Consider the following 22,223-nt stretch of genomic DNA (forward strand, 5'->3'; position numbering starts at 1 on the left):
TTCTGCAGATTCTTCTCTTCCCCTCCTTTCCTTTCTCTTCCGCCTCATTAATTTTTTTCCTTCCTCAATCTACACGTCAGAGTATCTCGCCTGTCACATTTCTTCCCCCTCACCAAATGTCTCATGTGAAATCCACATCAACCTAACAAAAACACGAGGAGTAAAAGCTAGCGAGTTTGACGCAAGATACGACCAATGGACACATGATTATTAGAAAAAACAATTAAAATCACTTAAAATGTCTTCCCTGACCTTCGCTCAAGTCTAACCTGGACGGATCATTATTATTAGGTCTTGCCCACCAAGGATTCACATTTTTGCAACACATCCATCCTATGGCGAAGGGCACCTCTTCAGGTTCTCCAAGAACTCTTAGCCATTCCCTTAGATTGTGAACAGTCGTCTTTTCACCAAAGGCATCCCTTTCCAACAAAAGATCTATGAAGACACCCAACCTTTGAACTACTATTAACCAACGAGTGCCGAAGTTTTATCATCACAAGGGAAAATGTTTCCTATGGGCGCTACTGCAGGTTCCTTACGCATGCTAGTGATGCAACTCACATTCTGTCATGAGTTGGGAATAAACCTATCCAGGCGCTCTCCAATGATTCAGCATCTCAATAAAGGATGGAAATGGCAGCTATTCCATGGAGTGGTTATAGGGTGCTCAACTTTGTTCAGAGCCCAGGTACACAAGACTATGCGAACTATTACTATCAGCTTAGCCAATTGATAGTTGATATCTTCCTATAGATAACACAACAATCTTTCCATGTAATAGCGTAATTTGATAACATGATAAATTATGCATAAGGGTTGGAATACCAAACCAAGTAGAATACCTACTAAGATGCCAAAAAGGTGATGGAGAAAGATACATGTTCAAGAGAAACAATTATTGGAATGTTATGGAAAAAGTAAAGATTAGCTGAAACGACGAGGTGCTATTTTGTTAGAGGAATCAAAACTCATGTTTATTGAAAACATCACTTTCAAACTTTGACAGAGACATCGTATACTACCTGTTACACCCACCCTGCAAGAAATGATGAGGTAAAACATACCCACCTGTAAAGAAATGTCACAGGTCATGTGCAATTGCAAAAAGAAAGCAACAAATGGCATCAGCAGATGATCAATTAAGCACATCCTAAATTGCAAGCGCACATTCTGCACTCCGGCTGTATGGTCTCCGACTTAGGTGTCCAGAAAGCATTGTACCTTGGTCTCCTGAGCCTGAGCGAAGGTGGTAAGCTAAGTAACTCAAAGTGGTCATATTGAGCAAACAATAAGAAATATGAAAACTGCATTTGCCGAGAAGAGAACAAAGGAGAACATCCCTCTTACACACAACAAATCTAATTTAATCTCTTCCTGTGCGATTGATCAATGCTGATACAGCACGGCTTTCCAGCAAATTCAACACAGAACACCAGGAGCATATCAAAATGCAAGCTTGTAATTGCTAGTATAATTAAATACAAAATCGTTTCTGATTACCAAGTTAATTGGGCACCAGTTCGTCAAGAATAAATGCATTTCCATGTGTAACATTAGAGAAAAAAGAATTGCTAATGGGAGATGCCAACCCTTATTGCACAAGGCAATGGAAACATGGGAAGGAAGAAATAATAGGAGGGCCAAAATGGATCTACATTGTTTCGAGGATGGCATCAATCCAACTATAGTGCCAACCCACTACTCTTCAGACTAAAGAATGAATGATATAATAACAGTCAATTTGTGAACTTACCTGAAACAATTGTACAATACCAACTCTTGGAGCCTATCTTCTCTACAAATTTCTCTGAGGTCAAGAATCTGAAGAAAAAACAATCTTTGTGTTGCTGGATGACTTCTGCGTGTTCAAGAATCAACAATAAAAGAAACTTCTTTTCTGACTTTTATTGGGGTGACTCTTGACAGTTGGAAGTATCTGCTGATGTCTTGCTGCAAGTTGCAGCAAAAAAAGAGGCAGCCATGCTTGTTTCCTTCTCTCTGATTCAGTTCTACTACTGCCAGTTTGCATCTCAAACTATGGATTAACATTGCATTCCTCCATATAACGCTCATCTCGTGTAAGGTAGCTCTTCCAGTATTTCTTGTACTTTGGAATTGCTAGATCGAGCCAAGGCTTCATGTTTCCATTATAATGCAATGCTGCAACATTCTGTACAGTCTCTTCAGAGACTCCATAATCATGGCCAAGTCCTTGCTGGATTAAAGTATTATCTAGTGTATATATGTGACCATGAAAAGCAAGTAAATTCACTGGAAGTGCAGCAGCTCTCCATTGTGCATCATTTTTCTGTTTCAACTGCCATATGCAATGAAAGATAGATATAATAATTACACAATGAAATTAAGAACCCCACTAGTAGGTCTTGAAACCAAAATCTGGTCATCCATAGAAATAAATATTATTAAACTATTTAATTATATATTGAAATTTCAATTAAACCAATATCTAATCCTTAGCAATTACCTTATGGACAAGACTTTGATAAACTCCAGTAATATCTAGTTCTCTCCATTTCTCCAAGTCAATTTTGTTTATACCAGACATCCAGGCACAGGAATTATTGTCATACCCAGTAGCACCTAGGTAAGATCTCAGCTGACCCAATTTCACTTCACAGAATTCAGTCGCAGCTATTACTTTTCCACCCATATTAAGATTCCACAAAAAGGAAATGTCTTTCTGAACAACCACATCATCATCCAAAAGAATCACTTTCTTTAAATTCTTAAACACGTCAGGAAGAAGAAAATGGGAATGACCGAATACTGACAGGTATTCTGTGTTCATCTGCAAAGGGGATGGTTGTGTAGTAGTGTGACTGGAGATACGGAACTCCTCCGGCATTGAAAGCTCTCCCAAACCCATGTTGGAAAAATGATTAGACTTGAGCTCATCAAAGTTCAGAATGTGAATGGTCACTTCCCTATATGAGTGTCTGGCAAACCAATGTTTCATAGAGTAAAAGTTTTGTTTATCAGTCAGCACGTGGAAGACCATGCTATTGGGTTCCTGTAAAATAATTAATGTTCACTAATGTGATGAAAGAAAAAAGAAAAAAAAAATCAAAGAGAAACAAGGAACACAAGGATTAGAATTTCATACCTCAGAATTTATTGTGGTAGAGTTGATAGTAACTGATAGTGCTAGTACATTTCTTGAAAAGATAACATAGTGCACATAGTTTGAATTGTCAATTTTATAAGCAGAAGAATGCTGCATATTTACTGATGGAGATTTGAAGAACTCTACAGTCAGTCTCATTAGAAGGCAATGAAAAGTTTTGGACATGGTCTGGACACCAAGCTGATAGAGAAATGCACTTTGTTTCATATGAAAATGAGCTTCATCTTCTGTCAGATCAAGTATCTGTCTAAGTTTTCTATCAACATTATTACAATCAACACGGCATGACTTGGATTTTGCAATAACATTGTCCATGTTCTTAATCTTCTTCCCCACACTTAAAAGAAAAAAAGCTTTGATTACTGGCTTTAGATGACAGAAGAAAGAAATGAAATGCAAATGTTCATAAAATTTCCAACAGACTGATCTAATGAAAGCAAAAATAAGGATATTCAATTTCAACGCAATCTATTGGAATCAAGAAAACATGTCAACAAGACTGTACATAAATGTTTTAACCTCAAATTATATGGGTTTGACTTTCATCTTGGTTTTCGTAATACCTAAACTAAATGCACTGAGGGTTAATAGAGGGTTGCCGATTAGTGTTCAGACGAGCAAACTTGTTGAACTGGCCTCCATTTCATTTGGAGCCCTAATTTTTGTTTGTTCTTTTTTTTTCTTTTTTTTTTCCGTCCTTAAGCTTTCATATGTGTGTCATTTGAGTAATCTTATCAGTATAATTTAACAAAAAATGAACAACAACCACTACCAAGATTTATCCCACTAGGAGGGGTTGGCTATATGGATCCTTTTACGTCATTGAGCTCTATCTCCTACTATATCATCATCTTTACTTAAATAAATTTTATTATATTTTATTATTGCTAACCAAGTCTTTTTTGGTCTTCCGTTTCCTCGTTTGATATGTGTGTTTATCACAATTTTATATCGCTTGGAACATTTATTAATCGTTTAAGTACATGCTCGTACCATCTTAAACGTGTCTCTTGAAGTTTTTCCTCAATAGATGAACTCCGACTCTCTCCCCTCTCATTTCTTATTCTGTCCATCCTCGTATGTCCACACATCCTCATCTCTGCAACTCTCATGTTCTACTTATATGCTCAAGTCAGGGCCCAACATTCAACTCCATATAACATAGTAGGTATAATTGCAGTTTCGTAGAACTTTCCTTTAAGTTTTAGACGTATTTTACGGTCACATAAAACATTCAACGCTCTCCTCCATTTCAACCATCCTGCTTGTATTCTATGTAAGATATCTCTCTCAATCCCTGCATTGTTTTGCAAAAATGATACTAAGTATTTAAAGCTCTCGGTTCCGAGCAACCCATCATCTCCAGTCTTAACAATTGTCTCATTATGTCTAATATTGCTAAACTTAAATTTCATATATTCTGTCTTTATTCTACCAAGCCTAAAAGCTTTCCTTTCTAGTGTTTTCCGGCAAGATTCTAGTTTAGCATATACTCCTTCACATGTTTCATCTACTAAAACAATATCATCTGCAAACAGCATACACCACGACACTGTGTCTTAAATGTGTGTAGTGAGTTCGTCTATAATTAGTTTAAAAAGATAGAAACTTAGAACGGATCCTTGATGTAACCCTATTTTTATTGGAAATGCTTCAGTTACTCCGCTTGTGTTGTGGAGATATCTAAATTCTTTTGGTTCTACAATTGATATCAGAGCTCGGACTACTAGAAGGTCTAACTGCCGACTATGCACAAGAGCTATGGTTTAATTGAGTCATGTGAGTAGAATATTACCTCGAACAAAGGAAGTGAGGGCTCCCGTGTCCGAAACAAGAGGACCAGACACCAGGCAAGAAGTCCTAGTTACGGCTAGGCAAGGAAGTCCTAGTAGGTCGGGTGAACCGAGTGGTAAGAAGACCTACTGGGTCGAGGATCAGATGTGGGAAATCTATGGTCCTTCGTTTGAAGGGAGGATTGTTGAGTTGCAAACAAAACCCCACATTAAAAATACATGAGAAAGATCATAAATTTATAAGGGAAAGATATCTCCATTGGTATGAGGCCTTTTGGGTAGAGCCCAAAAATAAAACCATGAGAGCTTAGGCACAAAGTGGACTATCATGTTATTATGGAGATATCTACATTGCTTTTGATCCTACAGAAACTCTATCATAAACTTTTTCTAAGTCAATGAATATCATGTGTAGATCTTATTTTTACTCTTGATATTTTCAATTAGTTGTCTAGGAAGATACATAGCTTCTATTGTCAACCTTTCAAACATGAACCAAACTTAAATTTTTGTCACTGTGGTTTCCTTAATTTTTTTCTATTACTTTTTCCCAAAATTTCATGATATGACTCATTAGTTTAACTCCTATAGTTTGCACAATTTTGTACGTCTCTCTTATTCTTATATAAAGGAACTATAGTACTTATCCTTCATTAATCAGACATTTTTTTTCGTTTTCAATATCATGTTAAATAATTTTGTAAGTAATGCACTGCCTTGTTTCCCTAAACACTTCCATACCTCAATTGGAATATCATCTAGTCCAACGGCTTTTTCATTGTGTATCCTATTTAAACCTTATTCTACTTCTAAATTTTGAATTCTATGAAAAAATTTAAATTTATATACTCATTTAACCTAGTTAAATTACCTAAGTAAGTTGGTCACCTAAATATTCATTAAAAAGTTAATGAAAATACCTCTTCCACCGCTCTTTTATTTCTCCATCATTTACTAATACCATGTTACATTCATCTTTAATATATTTTATTTGGATAAGATCTCTTGTCTTCCTTTCTCTCACTTCAGTTATTCTATAAATGTCTCTTTCCCCTTCTTTTGTATCTAATTTTTGATATAATCGTTCAAAAGTTTCATTTTTTTACTTCATTCACTACTTTCTTAGTCTCTTTCTTGGCTATTGCATATTTTTTAAAATTTTCCTCGTTCTTAAAAATATATAATTCTTTATAAGTTGTTCATTTTTCCTTCACTTTCTCTTATACTTTCTCATTCCACCACCAAGATTCCTTATTTAGTGGTGCATATTCCTTTGACTCACCGAATACACTCTTAGCTACTATTTTCAACTTTAATATCATTTTATCCCATGTCGTATTAGAGTCATCATATATTTCACCTAATACTTATACTTCTACCTTCTCTTTAAATATATTTTGCTTCCTATTTTTTAACTTCCACCACTTAATTCTAGAAATCGTATATATTTCTTTCTATTGATATTATGTTTGAGGTGTATATCTAGCACTACAAACCTATGTTAGGTAGTTAAGCTTTCTATAGGGATAACTTGCAATTTTTACAAATCTTTCTATCCTTCTTCCTAACCATAAGAAAGTCAATTTGTGATTTATTATTCCCACTTTTGAACGTGACTAAGTGTTAATGTATTAGTTAATATATGGTCATATGCTATCGTAAAATCTAATATAGTTTTCCCTTCTTCATTTCTCATTCCAAACCCATAACCCCATGTACCCTCTCATATTCCTCATTTTTCACTTTGGCATGCTCATTTAGATCACCTCCTATTAAATCATTTCATTTGACAGAATATTTTATAATACTTCATCTAAGTCGTCCCAAAACCTTAATTTGGTAGCTTCATCTAATCCTACTTGCGGTGCATATACGCTAATTATGTTCATAATTTCTTTCACCACTATTATCTTAAGGGTTATAATTCTATCCCCTTTTCTAACTATTCCTGCAACTTCATCTTTTAACGAACTATCTACAACAATACTCACTTCATTTCTTGCTTTACTCTTTCCTGTATACCATAACTTAAAACCCGAATTCTCTATCATCTTTGCCTTCTCACCGACCCATTTTGTCTCTTGTATACACAAAATACTAATTCTTCTCTTAATCATTGTATCTATTACCTCTAATTGATTTACCAGTGAGGGTTCCTATGTTCCATATTCCAAATCTTAGATTATTAGTTTTCTTATCATATTTATTCTTATCCAACTTATGGTGTGAGAACTCTTGCCTATTTAACACTACACGCAAGTTCTCATAGAGATATAGCAATCCTTGCCGATACGTTACAGTGACCCTGCAATGCGAACTCTTATATATTTAGCATTATACCCCAGTTCTATAGACGTAACAGTCCTTGCCGAGACGTTACAGTCAGACCCTGTAACGTGTTCCTTCCGGGGAATAACCTAACATTAGCACAATAGTTTAATGGATCAATTCATTAAACATTTATCATAGTTTTAAGACTGGAGAACAATCTAACATAACCCTCATTCTTTATCCGGACTTGGGACCGGCTATGACTGGTTCGTCATGGGCGGAGTTAACAGAAATGAACCAAAAACAAAAAAAAAGGATATCAAATTTTCACCTCCTCTCTATTCCACTATCGACTTCCTCTCTCTTCCTCAACATCCTTTAACTTCCTCCCTCATTGTTTCTCTATGTATTGCAACTTCCTTGTCACTCTTCCTCTACTCCAACTTCAACTTCCTTTGCCTCCAGGATCGTCTCATTCCTGGCCTCTCTACTCTCATCAAATCCAAGATTCCTCATTATCACTTGAAATATTGCTTTATGTAAATCTCTTCTCATTGTCTCATTCCCTCCTCCACCCTTTGGTCCTCATTAGGACCATGTGGCCTTGGTCCTTGTCCTCGTTAACACAAAGATCCCCTTGCTACTCTCTCATAGTTACTTCATCCACCCATCCAACCTTGCCTCTACAAAATCAACATTGCTTGCCACCTAAAATTATCCAACCTCCACATCACCTTCAGCATATTGTTACTGCCGAGCATCCTTATATGATCATGATGAAAAGGGGAAATGGGTCTCACAATTGAGGGACTATGTCAAAATTAAACCACATCATAAATATTGTTATAATCTGGATTTTAGCATATTTAATAATTTTTACTTACATTTAAATGATATTTATCTGGATTTATCTAGGGAATTTTAAGACTGTTTTGAAATTTAAAGTTATTAATGTTGGATCTATCGATGGAATTTTGAGCTCATGTTCGGTTCATTAGGATTTTGAGCCAGCTTTTATATGATTCAAAGTTGGCCCAATTTGGAGTCTGATTGGTTGAGTTATGATCGAACCAAGGTTAAACTAACATTAATTTTGATTTGATTCAAAGGGAAGAAGTTTAGAGGAGCTATGCCTGAATTCCTTATGTGACTCTCATAGGCATCTCCACCCCTACAGCTTATCTCCAATTTGGCCAATCAACTTCAATCCCTCGAGCTCCTCTCCTATGTCTAACGAGTTTCTTCTCCATCCCTAGCTCAAGCTGCTAGCCAACTTGGGCATTTGGTTCCACTACCTCCAATTTTTAGTCATCCCACCTCCTCCTACTTGGGCATTTGGGCATAAGTGTGTGTTTCCAAGTTGGCGAGTGTTTTTCCTTGACTTCTTACCCGATCTTCTTCTTAATCTTTTTCATGTAGCCAGCCCTAAATTATGCTTTGGCAGCTGAAAATGACAAAATTGCAGCAGCAACTTATCAAGTAGCGAATATTCTCTCTTTTGGTTAAGTTAAATTCTTCTTTAGTGTTTGTTTTTCATGGGATTGTTAACCCTAAGGATGCCCTTGCACCCCTAGCTTGATTTTTTCAACGATTATTTGGATTTTTTTTGTTGGTTTTATGACTACTTAATTTTTGAACAGAAAATAGAAGAAATTCAAGCATGTTTCTCGCTTGAGGAAAGTTTGTGTTGAGTTGTTTGCAAATAGCTTAGCTAAGATGGGCAAATTGAGCCTTTGCATATTTAAATTATCTTATGGTGCACAATTTAACTCATAAATTTGGAGCAAATGATAAATTTTGTAAAAGCTGAAATTTTAAGCTGGTGAAAAATTATGTGTATCAAATAGCATTTTGTATACTTGCTAAAAAAAACTATATCTGCTAATGCTAAGTAGCATTGGAACACAAAGAAGATGCTATTGAGAATATAAAAGAAAAGGATGTAACACCCCTTAGGCCCTTAGCGGCTTAGTTGAGTAATTTGAGATTTAAATCATAATTAGATGAAATCTAAACTATCATACTAATATTTGCTGGAAATTTTTGTTAAATAACATAAAAATGGGGTTTTGAAAACCCCTAAAGAGCAATAACAGAAATTTTTTTAAGAAACACATTGAGAATTTAGAAGATTATCCTAAAGGTAACTATTCAAAAGAGTTACTTTGGATGGTGACTATCACCTGATTGAGTTGTTCCTTTTAAAAAGAAAGAAAATGAGTTGAAACATCTAACGATCCGTGTTGCCAACTCATTATCTGTTTGGCACTACTGCTTTCATTTGCTTGTCATTCCCCATTAATCCTCATGAATCGTATTCCAAATGTGATATACGGATTGAAAATTTTCCCTAGTTTAAAACATAAAAAGCAGTTCATAAATACCTAACTATAATGTTAACAAATAGGCAATCCACAACAAAGAATCGTATTCCTTGAATTCGGTGGCTTAAAGCAGGCAGCTCACTCAGGTATATTTGCTATACTTTCATCAGATTATTCCTCATGATGGAAGACTCTTTTTTAAAGCCCATTCCTACAAAATATCTTTTTGTAAAGTCCATCCCTATAAAGTTCCTAAAAGAATAAACAAGTTTTAAAGGAAGCTTCTACCTTCAATACTCAAAAAAGAAGATTATGTAAAGATGAAGATTGAAAGAGAAAGAAAGATTGGTGAAATAACCTGATAGATTTTTGTTTGTGGCATTGTCAATTCAACCATTCGAACTTCTCGATGTCACTGAATTCACATAAGGCTATAGGGTAATCCAAATTCTTATAGCTATGAGCCCTAAGATTTGATCTTCTTCTATCCCCATTAAAATTCATAGTTGACTTCGCACTCCATTAAGAGGGTTAACCATTCACACATCTTTGTTGGATATCTTTTAAACAATGTGCGTCTTTGTTGATTTTAACATTAGGTCATTTTTGGGTATGCTAAGTAATGTGCATGTCTTTGTAGGTATACTCTAATCAATGTCCATATCATTTTTGATTTTTATGATGTAAATAGAAAATCAAGAGTTAATTGGGCTTATTATGTTTCCTAATTGATGGTATTTCTTTCCTAGTTTAATTAGTATTGGGTTCGAAAGTCTTGTGGATCTGTATATTCAATTTTTTTTGAGCAAAAATCAAGAAGGCACCGCTTTTTTAATGAATAATCAAAGGAGCGCCCTATGTTAATTTATTATCAATAGGGCGTCCTACCCCATAAAATGACACAATTGTTCACCATGTAAAGTAACAGCTTATTCCCATAATTCTCTCTCTTCTATTTTTTCCTTGCCTAAATTGGCATGTTGTAGCAACAATGAACTCGTAGCTGCTACAACTGAGTTGTCACATAGTTGTAGCAGCTACGGTTCCGTAGCTGCTACAACATGGAAAAACAAATTTTAAAACTAAAATTGTTTGGAACCTCCAAAAAGAATTTAAACGATGTTTTTTTTTAGCCTGAAACCTAGCCGTTATGATTCCACCCCATAACAAGTTGTAGATAGCTAAACGAGTTTCGATTTAATATATTGTGCATCCCGTAATTCAACCTGAGTCAAAAGTTATGAACTTTCAAAGTTTAGTTATGGCGCCTGCAAAAAATAAGAGAAAGATAATAATGAAAATAAGCTGTTACTTTATAGTAGAGGACAGATATGTCATTTTACAAGGGTGAGGCGCCCTTTTGATAATAAATCAACATAGGGGCGCCCTTTTGATTTTTGCCATAGTTTTTTTCTAACAAGACATTCCCCTTCCATTCACTATGTGAGATAAAAAAAAAGTGAGATTTCTTCTCTCTTTGTGAGATATATAGCACTTAACTTCGTCATGTTCATCCTAATTCTATATGGTTTAAGGGTTCGATTTTGGTAGTGCATCAATTGGTAATAGAGTGGTATTGTGTTTCATGATTGCATCAAGTATCAAAATTCAGTTTCTAGTTCAATTTTTGATATTTGCCTTCCCTTCCCCTAAATCATATCCATCTGCTCATCACATATCCATCCGCTCGCCACTATCTGCATTTATGCCATCTTCCATCTGGTACACATCCCCTTCATTTGCATTATCCTCACTTGCCTACATCTTTTCCGTCACTGTGCCTTTGATTCCATGTGCGTCCAGTGCGTCCAGCTGCAGTGGCTAGTCACCAATCGCTACCAACCTCCACTAGTTGCCTTTTTGATTCTTCTAACTCCATGTAATTGCAGGCCACCAGCAAGCTCCTTCCAAGCTATCAATCCTAAATCATGGCTTAAACCTTCGAGTCAAGATCTTCCTCAAACTTGCTTCTTGAGCATTCAATCCTCCTGGTCAAACAAGATGCCTATCACGCCACCTACTTTCTGCTACCATACACCCTACTAGTCGAGACCAATCTTGTCTTACCTTTCAGATCCTACTGACTGATCCACTTTAATGGACAACATTGTTGTCCACGCCTAACCTATGCCACTCGATTGCAGCCATGAGGCGTCGTTGTTGTGACGCCAACATCATCTGCCCTCTCCAGCCTGTCATTGTGTGCTCCAGCACAATTTGCTGCATCACATGGCCTTGATCACTGACAGCCAGCGTGCTAACCACTCCACATAGCATGCACATGACCTCAAAGCCTGCAGCCACAATGAGACCCAATGCAACCAGTAAATTTGATCAGATTCAAGTTTTTACAGATTAATCCACTAATCTGTAAATTTACAGCTTAGTCCCTTTTCTAAAAAAAGGTCAAACAAAGAAAGCAATCTGTTTTGCAGTAACCAGTGGCTTCTATAGCAAGAAAAAAAGAATGACTATAGCTCTTGAGAAAGGAGCCAGAAAAGGGGTTCTTCTGTGGAAAAGGAAAAAGCGGAAAGAAGGGATGGTGGAGTTTGAATCTAATCCAAGGCTTTGATCTGGTCCAATGCACAGATCTAATCCAACATTACTGAATTCATTAGAAAATTGAACACTACGGGCCATCATCAATCAGACTCCACCTCATGGCAACTTCAACATCAGAATTAGTTTTGTACAATCTGGTAAAATCACATTTTCTCTACGAAAATTACTTTTGTATATTTTTTTAATGAATTTAAATTTCTTATATTTAATTAAAATTTCTCACAATTTCTATATGGCATCATGCATTCATAAAATACAAAATACCATCATAGTTTGCTATTTAATTCAACCATCAATCGTCAAAAGAAATCATATGCATCTATTATTTCCACCTTAGTTTGTCATTAATCATCATAGAATATATTTTCATCGTAACTTTGCTACAAGATATCATAGTTTGCTATTTTTTTCGATATGGCACCATGCATTCATATAATACAAAATACCATCATAGTTTGCTATTTAATTTAATTGTCAATCATCAAAAGAAATCATATGCATCTCTTATTTCCACCTTAGTCAAATCTTTAATAATCATAGGATGTTTTTTTTCATCATTAATTTGTCTCATTACTTTATAAGCATCAGTCCTTAGAATTGGCATGATAAGAGAAGACACCATAACTACCATAAAATACATGAGAGATGAGATACATAAACCCCATTATCCATGGAAAACAAGCTTAGATTCATTAAAAGTAGAACGGACCTACCATAATTTTAGTAGATATTAAGTACAATTTGTCAAATTCATACTTGCTGAATCTGTTAGAGAGATAAGACGACATCACATATCCACACAAATGAGAAGAAATTGAAGGAAAAATGTCTTCCGAATTTTAAGAAATGAATGTCTAATAAGTATATAAGCACAATAAGTAAACCAAACTCAATGCAATATCTAAAGCATCTAATTCACTCAATTATTAAAATTTTAGTTAAAATAAGAATTAAGCTCTAAAAGACCTCGAGTTTGACTCGACTCTAAGATGGTTCTTAGATGACATTGTAGAAGAGCTCCCTAAAGATAAAGCATCTTAGATAAACTCCTATGATCCAAGAACCTCCTGTTGACTTACCCTTTAGAGAGAACCTTGACCTAGACTTGGGTTTACAAAGTATAAATTGTTCAATGTTTCCAAGAAAAGACATGAGAAAATTGAACGAAATGAACATCTTGAATTAAGAATGCCTAACTCAAATTTTAAAATTAGCAAATTAATTAAGATTTTCATTGGCATGTTTCTTTCATAATTACAACTTTCATGTTCATCGTCCTACTAAGTTTTCTTATTTGCTTCTATCTACCAAACTGAGAGCTCCATTTTGCATATTGGAAAATATTTGTTGATATTAGGAACAAAATTGTATTGTTCATTATTACAAAGAGTCTAATGATATGGTAAATTTTCATGTTGCATTCATTCATGAATTTAAATGTTCTCTTAACATTTTTAGAAGCATTCATATCCTTTATGTCTAATTTATTTGACCAGAATGTGAAAAATTAATAATAATGCTTGTTATCTTATAGACCTATTTACGTATTAGTTCAATTTTCAAATTGAAAGGAAAGGTTAATTTACTATGAAAAATTCGAGCATCAATCTTCGTATATTTACTTTGTCACATATTCTATTTCTATGGATTCACACTTGACGATATCACTTCCATGTCTAGTGACTATTATGCTGAGATGGACATCGTCTTCACCCCCATGCTAAATTGGAGCATTTTCTCATTCATTGGAAAAGGTGGCCAAAGGGAAGGAAATGAAATCACAATTTAAAAGGAAGAATAAAATGCATCAATTTATTACTTGATGAATGGGATGTCTAAAAAAAGGAAAATAACAGAGAAACATTGTTTAATAGCGTTAATTAATTGTTCCTAGTGCTTGACAAAGATGACCCAGAAAAAAAGATGTCATTAATTCACCTAGAACAAGTTTTTTTCATTGGGGAGAACAATGCAAACAAGGAATCAATATTAACTTGATTTTGAGTTTGTAACTGATTTTGGTAAATCAATGTTAATTTGAATTTGTAGTTGATTTTGACCAATGCCCTCTTTTAGGTGTCCAAAAGTTTGGTCACTTATTATTTGGTAGAAATAGCTTTTAGTTTGGTAATAGTTTAACAAGTATCTTTCAATTTGATAAGAGTTTATTAGGATTATTATGTTTTGCAATTAGTGGTACTTTTATATTTATTGTATATAATATTCAGTTTTGATTAATAGGATATTCCTTTTTGATTCTTTGTATGTGGTTCTTTTTCCCTTATTGAGATAGTTATCCCTTTTGACTCATCAGCTTCATTCCAATTATCTATGTGATTGGATGGATTTTAATATTGCATCAATTAGTACCAGAGTAATGCTGCGCTGATTCATTTTATCATCAAATGAAAATATTCATAGGTTCCAAATATCACATGAAAGTACTTACAGTGGTGGTAGATCAGGATCAGAAACTGCTTCACTAAGCATTCGCTCATGATCTTGAATATTCATTTTCAGTTCCCGAGCAAGGGTTTCCTTTCCCTGAATTTTTGCAATGCTTGGGTAATAAGCTCTTGCCACAAATAACTGATCCTTGAGTCTCTTCACAATAGAATCTTTCATAACTTCTCTATGTTTCCTGGACCAAAGGCAATAGCTTCCAAATTCATGCTCACAGGATATGTCAGTCTCATAAGCACTAAAACCTCTGTCAGGGTTCTGCTTTCTATCTTCTACACCAGTCTGGAAAATACAAAAAATAGGTCATGCAAGAACAGTGGAAATAAAAGCACCAGGTAAAATGCTGAACTTGTTTGTTAAAGTATGCAACATAGCTGTTTGTTAAAGCATGCAACATAGTTGAATTTAACACAGTTAGATCAAGGAGAACATAGTAATTGTCATACTGATTTACTACATGCAACAAGAATATTAAAGTAGACAATTTGGTGGATAGAAAACAACAATATCAATAATAATATGAAATTTTTTAAAGTGTTAAGAACTATTACTTTAGCACTGGAAGATGGAGGCTTTCTTAAAGGACCACTACTATCAACAAGACCTGCAAATCAATAATAAAGATCTCTATGGTACAGAGGATATGGATGTCCAGATGTGTGAAATAATAATCCGCATATAAACATCAATACAGACCTTTTGTCTTGGATTTGTTGTCCTTTGCAGTAGCCTGAGACCTATCATTCTTGGATTCTAATGTGGACAGTGGGCTGACAGTTTTGTTGATTCTCTTGTTCAATTCCTCAGGAGGCACACTATCAACACCCTAGTATATGCAATTAAAACTACCCTTTAGTATGTCTGTCAATAAGCCACTCATAGAAAAACAATTGGCAAAAGCTCAAATTAACTTCACAATGAAAACCATCTCAGCCAATATATGAACAAGGATCCTTAAAGAGTGTTAATAAATTGCAAGAAAACTAACTGTTACACTAATGAGAGAGAGAAAAAAAATACACTTTTGACATTATTATTCCTAAATTCCCTAACCAGTGCAACTACCAAGTTTAAGTTGCCAACAATGTCTCATTCATTCACCTCCACTCTTCCTCAGGTTAATTCATAAAAACAAATCACCTGTTTGCAACTCCCCTAAATATCAAAGGGGAGAATCAATCAAATTGCACTTGATAGGAATAAATATCATGGTAAAAAACATTGCAAAGGAATATATTAACCAACTCAAGTCAAGCATGTTTGTCCCAACTATTTGAAATTTATATGGATATTATCACGTCATTGGCCTATATTAAGGATATATTAGAAAAAATATCAAATAAAAAAAATCATTTTTCATGAGGATATCTAAAGGGTTTTTTTATTCCTCACTTCCCCTTGCAACTCCCACTTTAATTGTCCAACATCAATATATAAAATTCATAGCTCTTGAGCATGCGTATACCATCTTTTATTACTAATTATCATTACATATTAATGTTTTTTGAGTTTATCCTTCTAATAATGGTGCCTCAAATTCAGTTTAACATTCTCATAAGCTTTCCATTGTTTCAACAATCTAATCTTTATATACTGTCTTCAACATATCTTTAATGTTACATAATAGATCATGATATTTAAAAGTATAATAGGAATGTTATATCCATCTAGTTTAACTATGCCTTGATTCTTTTCTTATTACTGGAAGCACGATCCATAAAATTATTTTGTCTGTTATCACAGTGAGTAGTTAAGGACAACAACTACAAATTACTAAGGTGAGACATGACATACGAGGCTCCTTTGAAGGATACAACTACTACTCTCAGTAGAGATGAGATGCAAGTACAACCATATGAGGCTCTATTGGAACAATTACACCGATGCATGGCGAGGCTGAACTTCTTGCTTTAGTTTTATTGAGATCTAGCATAGGACTCCCTACTTCAATTGTTGTAATTTATGTTGTTAGGAATCAACATAAACACATGACTAGCATCACCTCTCATTTTGAACAGGGACTAATAGCCGGGCACAAAACCAAAGTTACAAAACTTAAAACTTAAACAAAACTACATTTCGCATATCCAATTTTAGTTCTAATTCCCTTGAAGCATTTAGTTTATGAAGTCTGTTTTCCCACAATTCAAACTTCAAATTTAATGTATTTCCACTCATGAATTAGCATAATTGTTTGCAAATGAGGTTTATCTTGATTATGATTGGAGAGTACATCTATATTCAAAAGATAGACTTAAATTGATGTAAACCAATAAGAAAATCACTTGTCACATTCTCAGTAAATTAGACACAATAACTGCAACAACGTAGAAATCCTTTATCACATCAATATAATACAAAATCTTCATTTCTTCTCTAACAATTCATGTAAGTTGGTTGTGTTATTAAATAAGCAAGATCTATGATGAACTTCAATATATGAAACTAAATTGATTTTTCAAGATATTTGTTTCATCTCTTATTCTATATCTCTTTCTAGAGTCCTAGGGAAATGATATCTTGATCTTATAATAGAATACTACTTTCGATCATTTTTATTTTCATTTTACCTATATGCTGTCATTCAGCTCCGCAAATTGACTGACTGTTTAAAATCTCAAATTGTGCCAGTTGGAATGAGTGAAATTTTTATTCCACCTGTCAATCAACACATGTGAAATCCTCAATGTGGCTCCTTCGAATAAATAATCGTGTCAATCTCGTCTACATGCAAATTTTGTTTCGCATCTCCTTAGATTTCGTGTGCGATCTTGCTCCATCTTCTTTGTTGCTCCTTTGCATCAAAACTTGCATCTTCTCCTGACACTCTAGCTCCTTTGTCTTCTTTCAAGAAGAGTAGGTTAAGAATCTTCGTAACCCTAATTTTATCCTCCAGCACTAACTCGCATGATGCTCCTCCACTCTAGGTAACTTTCCTCGTCTTATACTCTTCTTTCTCTTCCTTCAACACTAGTACCCCCTTCTCCTTTAGCACATCTATGACACAAAAATCGGCTCTTATTCTTCTTCCTCTTCCTCCAACACTAGCGCCCCTTCTCCAACACACCCGCTAACACCAATATTAGCTCCTACTCTTCGTCCTCTTCCCCTGACACCAAGGCCCTCTTCTCCTTCAACACACCCACTCACACCAATATTAGCTCCTACTCTTCTTCCTCTTCCCCTGACACCAAGGCCCTCTTCTCCTCCTCCAACACACCTCTGACAATGATACAAGCACAAAAATACTTTCTCCAGCCGGACAAAGAGCTCAGCTCGGCTCGAGGTTTTAATCCCTCCATATACCTATATCATTTTTCAGTCTCTAAATCCAACTTTACTATGGAGAGCTCATTAAGTAGTTTCTAAAAAAAAATTCATCTTTCCTTAATTGTATTATCATCAACAAAAAAATTTGGTTTTTCATCTTTTATGCATTTATATTATCTAAGTTTACATTTTCTCAAGCATCAGGAATCTAATAAATATTACTCGCCATTTTCAGTTATTTACCATAAAACTAACTTATCATAAGTTCCAAACTATATGCTTCTTCTTTTTGCCACAATTAGGTAAAATAAGGTGTTCTCTCTTAGATTAGTTTGTAGAATATGCAAGCATATTAAATTAGGTGGATATCCTTAGCTGAATATAAAGCGATAAATTATCAAAAATATTTGAGAGATGTTTTGTAAGAAAATTATATCATAGTTGTAGTAACAATTATAGCAAAATGTGACTATGCTCACCCATGCGCCCCTCACGGCTCGTCTTAAGTTATGGGAAGGGAAGAAATCACGAGCTCAGCTTACAAATCAGATCATCCCAAGATTTTCGTGTCCCCTCGCCGATCGGACGGGAATGACATCCTCGTGATGTGCAAAGATATGATCTAGCCCGTCTGATCCGTGAGGGGACACGGGGACACGGGAATCTTGGGACAGAGGATCTGATCTCGTAGCCGACCACCAAGTGGCTAGGGAATAAGAAAATTACGCTCATCAGATCAAGTATGTTGTACCCAAGACAGTCCTAAAGTCACGCAACTCCAATGATCCAATTCCATTGTTATCAATTAAGCATTTGTACTCTGTTGTAAAATAGTTCATGACCAAAGGGTCCTTATATTTAAAATCAATCACAACAGTAGGAAGACCAGCTAAAAAGAATATCTGTTGTAAAAACTAGTTCATGACTGAAGGATCCTTATATTTAATATCAATCACAACAGTAGGATGACCAGCTAACAAGAATATATAGTACCTATTAAAGTGAAAGAACCAGTATGCAATATAAATTAAGTTAATGTGTTCCAGAAATTAGTTGAAATGTGCTATAAGTAATGTTGTATAATAGAATGAAAAGAATATTAGTGGAACTGATCTAGTCCCCAACAACCTAGTTTCAAAACTTAAGATTGATGGAGATTTCAGACCTGGCCTCTGGATTTCCAATTGTTAGACAACTGGAACATCAATTACACTGATTTTTCAATACTGAAGATGGAACAATCAGGATATATTTCAAGTCGAATAAAAAAAAACCAGTCCACAATTAAAAATTAGGATGGTGCACTAACTTCAAAATTCCAAGCAGATTAAAGATCCTCAAGCTGGAATTCTGGATTCCATATTTATACCTACTGATAAATTCTGTCCCGAATGTCTAATAGTTGAAACAAGTATCCAGAAACTATGGAACCTGCATCCCATAGTCTTAGGAACTTAATTCAATTGACTAAGGTTAGATGCAGATGCGGTATAATATCCCAAAAGATTTAAAAATAAAAATTCATTTCATAAAAGAATATGAACCTTAAGAGGATGAACAAAGATAAGGCATAGCTAAAGGGAAAAAAAAAAACTGAAATAAGACATTAAAATATTGCTCTAAAAATATAGCAGCGTTGGTGAACACAAAACAATGTCATAGACTCTTAACAATACAATCAACAGAAACAATAATGGATCTGTCAGAGGAGATTTTCAGATTTTATATATGAAAATTTCATGAAGCAAAATCCAGTCGTCTGAAGACAAAGACAAACACAACAAGAGAAAAGAAAGCGAGATTCAAAAAGGATATTGGTCAACTTTAGATTTAATCATTTTCAGAATGACAACGTATTAGCATACAAAAAGAGCACAAATTTCTAAAGGCCTTTATGAAAAATCTAATCACTATCTTCTTCCTTACCAGTGAAAAAACAATTACCATAAAACAAACAGACTTTTCATCAACATCGTAGGTCATAACAGCAAGGTAGTGAAGATTGAACAAACATTGGGGAACTTGATTTTACAATTAAAAAGATATGAAAGTAACTAATAACAAGGTGAAGAAATAATCTCCATGCTTACTGGATGATGGAAACTCTTTCTTAACTAGGCTTACAGTTAATGATAGCAATAGGATGCCTATTATGGAACTTATAATTAAATCACGGAGGCATAGGCTATAACATACAGATAAATATCCATTACTCCACGGGCTAAAAGGATGCCAACTAGATTTATTAGAAAGAAAAATGAAGGGTTTGATGCATTTGAGGGTGCTATAAAGAGAAAAAGCTATTCCATCATCTATTGCATACAACATTTTTATTTCCAGTTGCAAAGAGAAAAACAAAATCAGAATTTTTTTTACCTTATAATCCAACGTTAGAAAAAGAAATATTGTTTTTATATCATTCAAATAGAACAGAATAGGTTATAATATTTGGCCCAAGCAATCCACTTGAGCAGTTGGATTAAGGTTAATTTGGAATTTCCAAAAGGATATTCCTAATTTCATCCTTTATCTTCAAAAGCATCCCTTTGTTCAGATGACAAATATAAAGAGCATAAGTTAGATTAAGTTTAATGACTGAAAAAGGGTAGTGACCAAAACTGAAGCATTGTTGTTCTTGTGTGTCAGTGGGCAGTACCTCTTTACAAAGAAGAACTAAACAACTGAAAAGAAATTGTGGAAACCTGAAATGAATACAACTTCTTTAAGCATAAATAACAAAATCATCAGCCACTTGTTTCTTGAAAGGATGGTAAATTAAAAAGATAGATATGAAAGAAAGAGGAAAAGGGAAGGGGAGGGATAAAAATGAAATTATGCTTTGAGTTGTTTTCTTGAAGGACGTATAGAGGGAATGGATGACTTTTTATTGATCCAATAGGTTTTAAATGGATGACTTATGTTGGATAGATGCTCATAATCATCTCTTCAAATATCCATAATCCCCCTTCATCCGTCAAAACAAAAGAAAAAACAACAGAAAGATGATCGAAGCTCAATTTGTCCAAATCTATCTTTTCGATTTATCATTCAAGGAAACAGACCCTTCATCTAACAATCTAAAGAATATTTAATAAATAATGAATAAGGACCCCACGATTTAAAAACTTGAAAAAGAATCTAAGAGAAACCTTCGGTAAGACCGGTGCAAACTTGTCCTTGTGGTTAGGAAGTTTCTGCTGATCACCCTGTCACATTCACCCATCATGGAATTATATTAGTTGAAAAGTAAGAAGAAAGATACAGAATACCAACTAGGATGGAAGAGACAGAAAAATGAATCGTAGTCTACTTAAGACGAAGTAGAAACTAGAACCTCCGAGGGAAACCGCTCTCGTCCACGATCAACGTTGCGGTAAGTCTCAAAGCTACTTTCCTGGACATGAATGAGAAAGAAAATGATCGAAACAACGAGTCAATATACACAATCCCAGTCAAAACAAAGCATAGCAGATTACGATCCTTACCTGCTGGGAGCGATCATCCGCCATGTATCCTGCAGAAGATGACAGATGAGGAATAAAAAACGTCGCATTCAAACCCAGAAACAACACAATGAAATTAAATATATATATATAAAGAACACGAGAACAATCAACGTCACGGTCCCACAACCCAATTACGGATCTCTCCAGCGCCACAAGCTTCTTTCGAATCAAGGGCCCAGCGGCAAAAATCCGCGTTCCGCAGCGCGCTACAGGGGGCGGAGGGGACGCACGACATCTGAATGGAACAATTAGGGTTTTAATAGAAAGGATCTCGCGGGGTGACGCACCGGAAGGGAAGCTATTGTGGAGGCCGAGGAGAAAAGCGAGGGGGACGAGCAGCGAGAATACGAACAGTGCGAACACGGCCGCCACCTGCCCTTTCCACCTCCGCTTCGCCACATGCTGCGCGGCGGCAGACACTCCACCGGAGCCGTACCCTTTCATATCGCTTCACCTCCGCCACCCTCTCCCTCGTCTTCTCGTCCCCACTATGAAGGTTGAGTCCGCCGCTCTCCGGCGACTCTGATCAGGGATGTGAGTGCAATAGAATCAAAGAGTGAATCTCTCACTTTCGTCATCTCGCACCATCCCGATCTCCGTCAACAATTGTTATTTTGGTTTCTGTTAAGATGCGGGCCGCGATGCAGATAAGTGAGGACGAAATATAATCATCATGTCCTGCCACGTGGGTTAAAAATGCCAGGGTCGCAAGACTCGCAGCTAGGGTGCAAGCCAATGAACCGAATGAATCGAATAATATAAAGATATTAATATTTAAATTTTAAAAAATATATGTAATATTTGAATTTCAAATATATAATATTACACACAAGGTATTATTATCATAAATTTAAATTTTGATATAATTAAAATAATTGTTCTGATC

The 22,223-nt window shown here is 35.2% G+C and overlaps 1 protein-coding gene across 2 annotated transcripts; it reads right to left on the reverse strand.

Annotated features, from left to right (window-relative positions):
- Positions 1–1,039: 1,039 nt before the first annotated feature.
- On the reverse strand, positions 1,040–21,970 carry LOC122023974 (probable galacturonosyltransferase 7). 2 transcript variants are annotated; one of them, XR_006123270.1, is made up of 11 exons: positions 21,625–21,970; positions 21,317–21,345; positions 21,166–21,225; positions 20,981–21,037; positions 15,258–15,387; positions 15,113–15,165; positions 14,548–14,843; positions 3,128–3,485; positions 2,489–3,034; positions 1,757–2,320; positions 1,040–1,239 (listed from the first exon to the last, which is right to left on the reverse strand). XR_006123270.1 is itself a non-coding variant. In XM_042582442.1 (10 exons), exons 1-10 carry the CDS (start codon positions 21,779–21,781, stop codon positions 2,039–2,041), a joined length of 1,968 nt encoding a protein of 655 aa, XP_042438376.1. In that variant the 5' UTR covers positions 21,782–21,970; the 3' UTR covers positions 1,445–2,038. The 2 variants fall into 2 exon arrangements, 1 of the variants encoding a protein (XP_042438376.1); XM_042582442.1 differs by lacking the exon at positions 1,040–1,239 and having other exon boundaries at positions 1,445–2,320.
- Between the last annotated feature and the right edge of the window lie 253 nt (positions 21,971–22,223).

Source organism: Zingiber officinale, chromosome 9B (assembly GCF_018446385.1).
Source record: "Zingiber officinale cultivar Zhangliang chromosome 9B, Zo_v1.1, whole genome shotgun sequence".
In the NCBI taxonomy this organism is placed as follows: Eukaryota; Viridiplantae; Streptophyta; class Magnoliopsida; order Zingiberales; family Zingiberaceae; genus Zingiber; species Zingiber officinale.

Bases quoted from the DNA above. Each gene is read 5' to 3' on its own strand.
- LOC122023974 (XM_042582442.1), bottom strand. From the start codon at position 21,781: ATGAAAGGGTACGGCTCCGGTGGAGTGTCTGCCGCCGCGCAGCATGTG. The intron at 21,038-21,165 runs GTTCTAGTTTCT...TGAATGTGACAG, and splicing joins GAGAGCGGTTTCCCTCGGAG to GGTGATCAGCAGAAACTTCC. The intron at 14,844-15,112 runs GTAATAGTTCTT...TGTATTTTCCAG, and splicing joins CTCCATCTTCCAGTGCTAAA to ACTGGTGTAGAAGATAGAAA.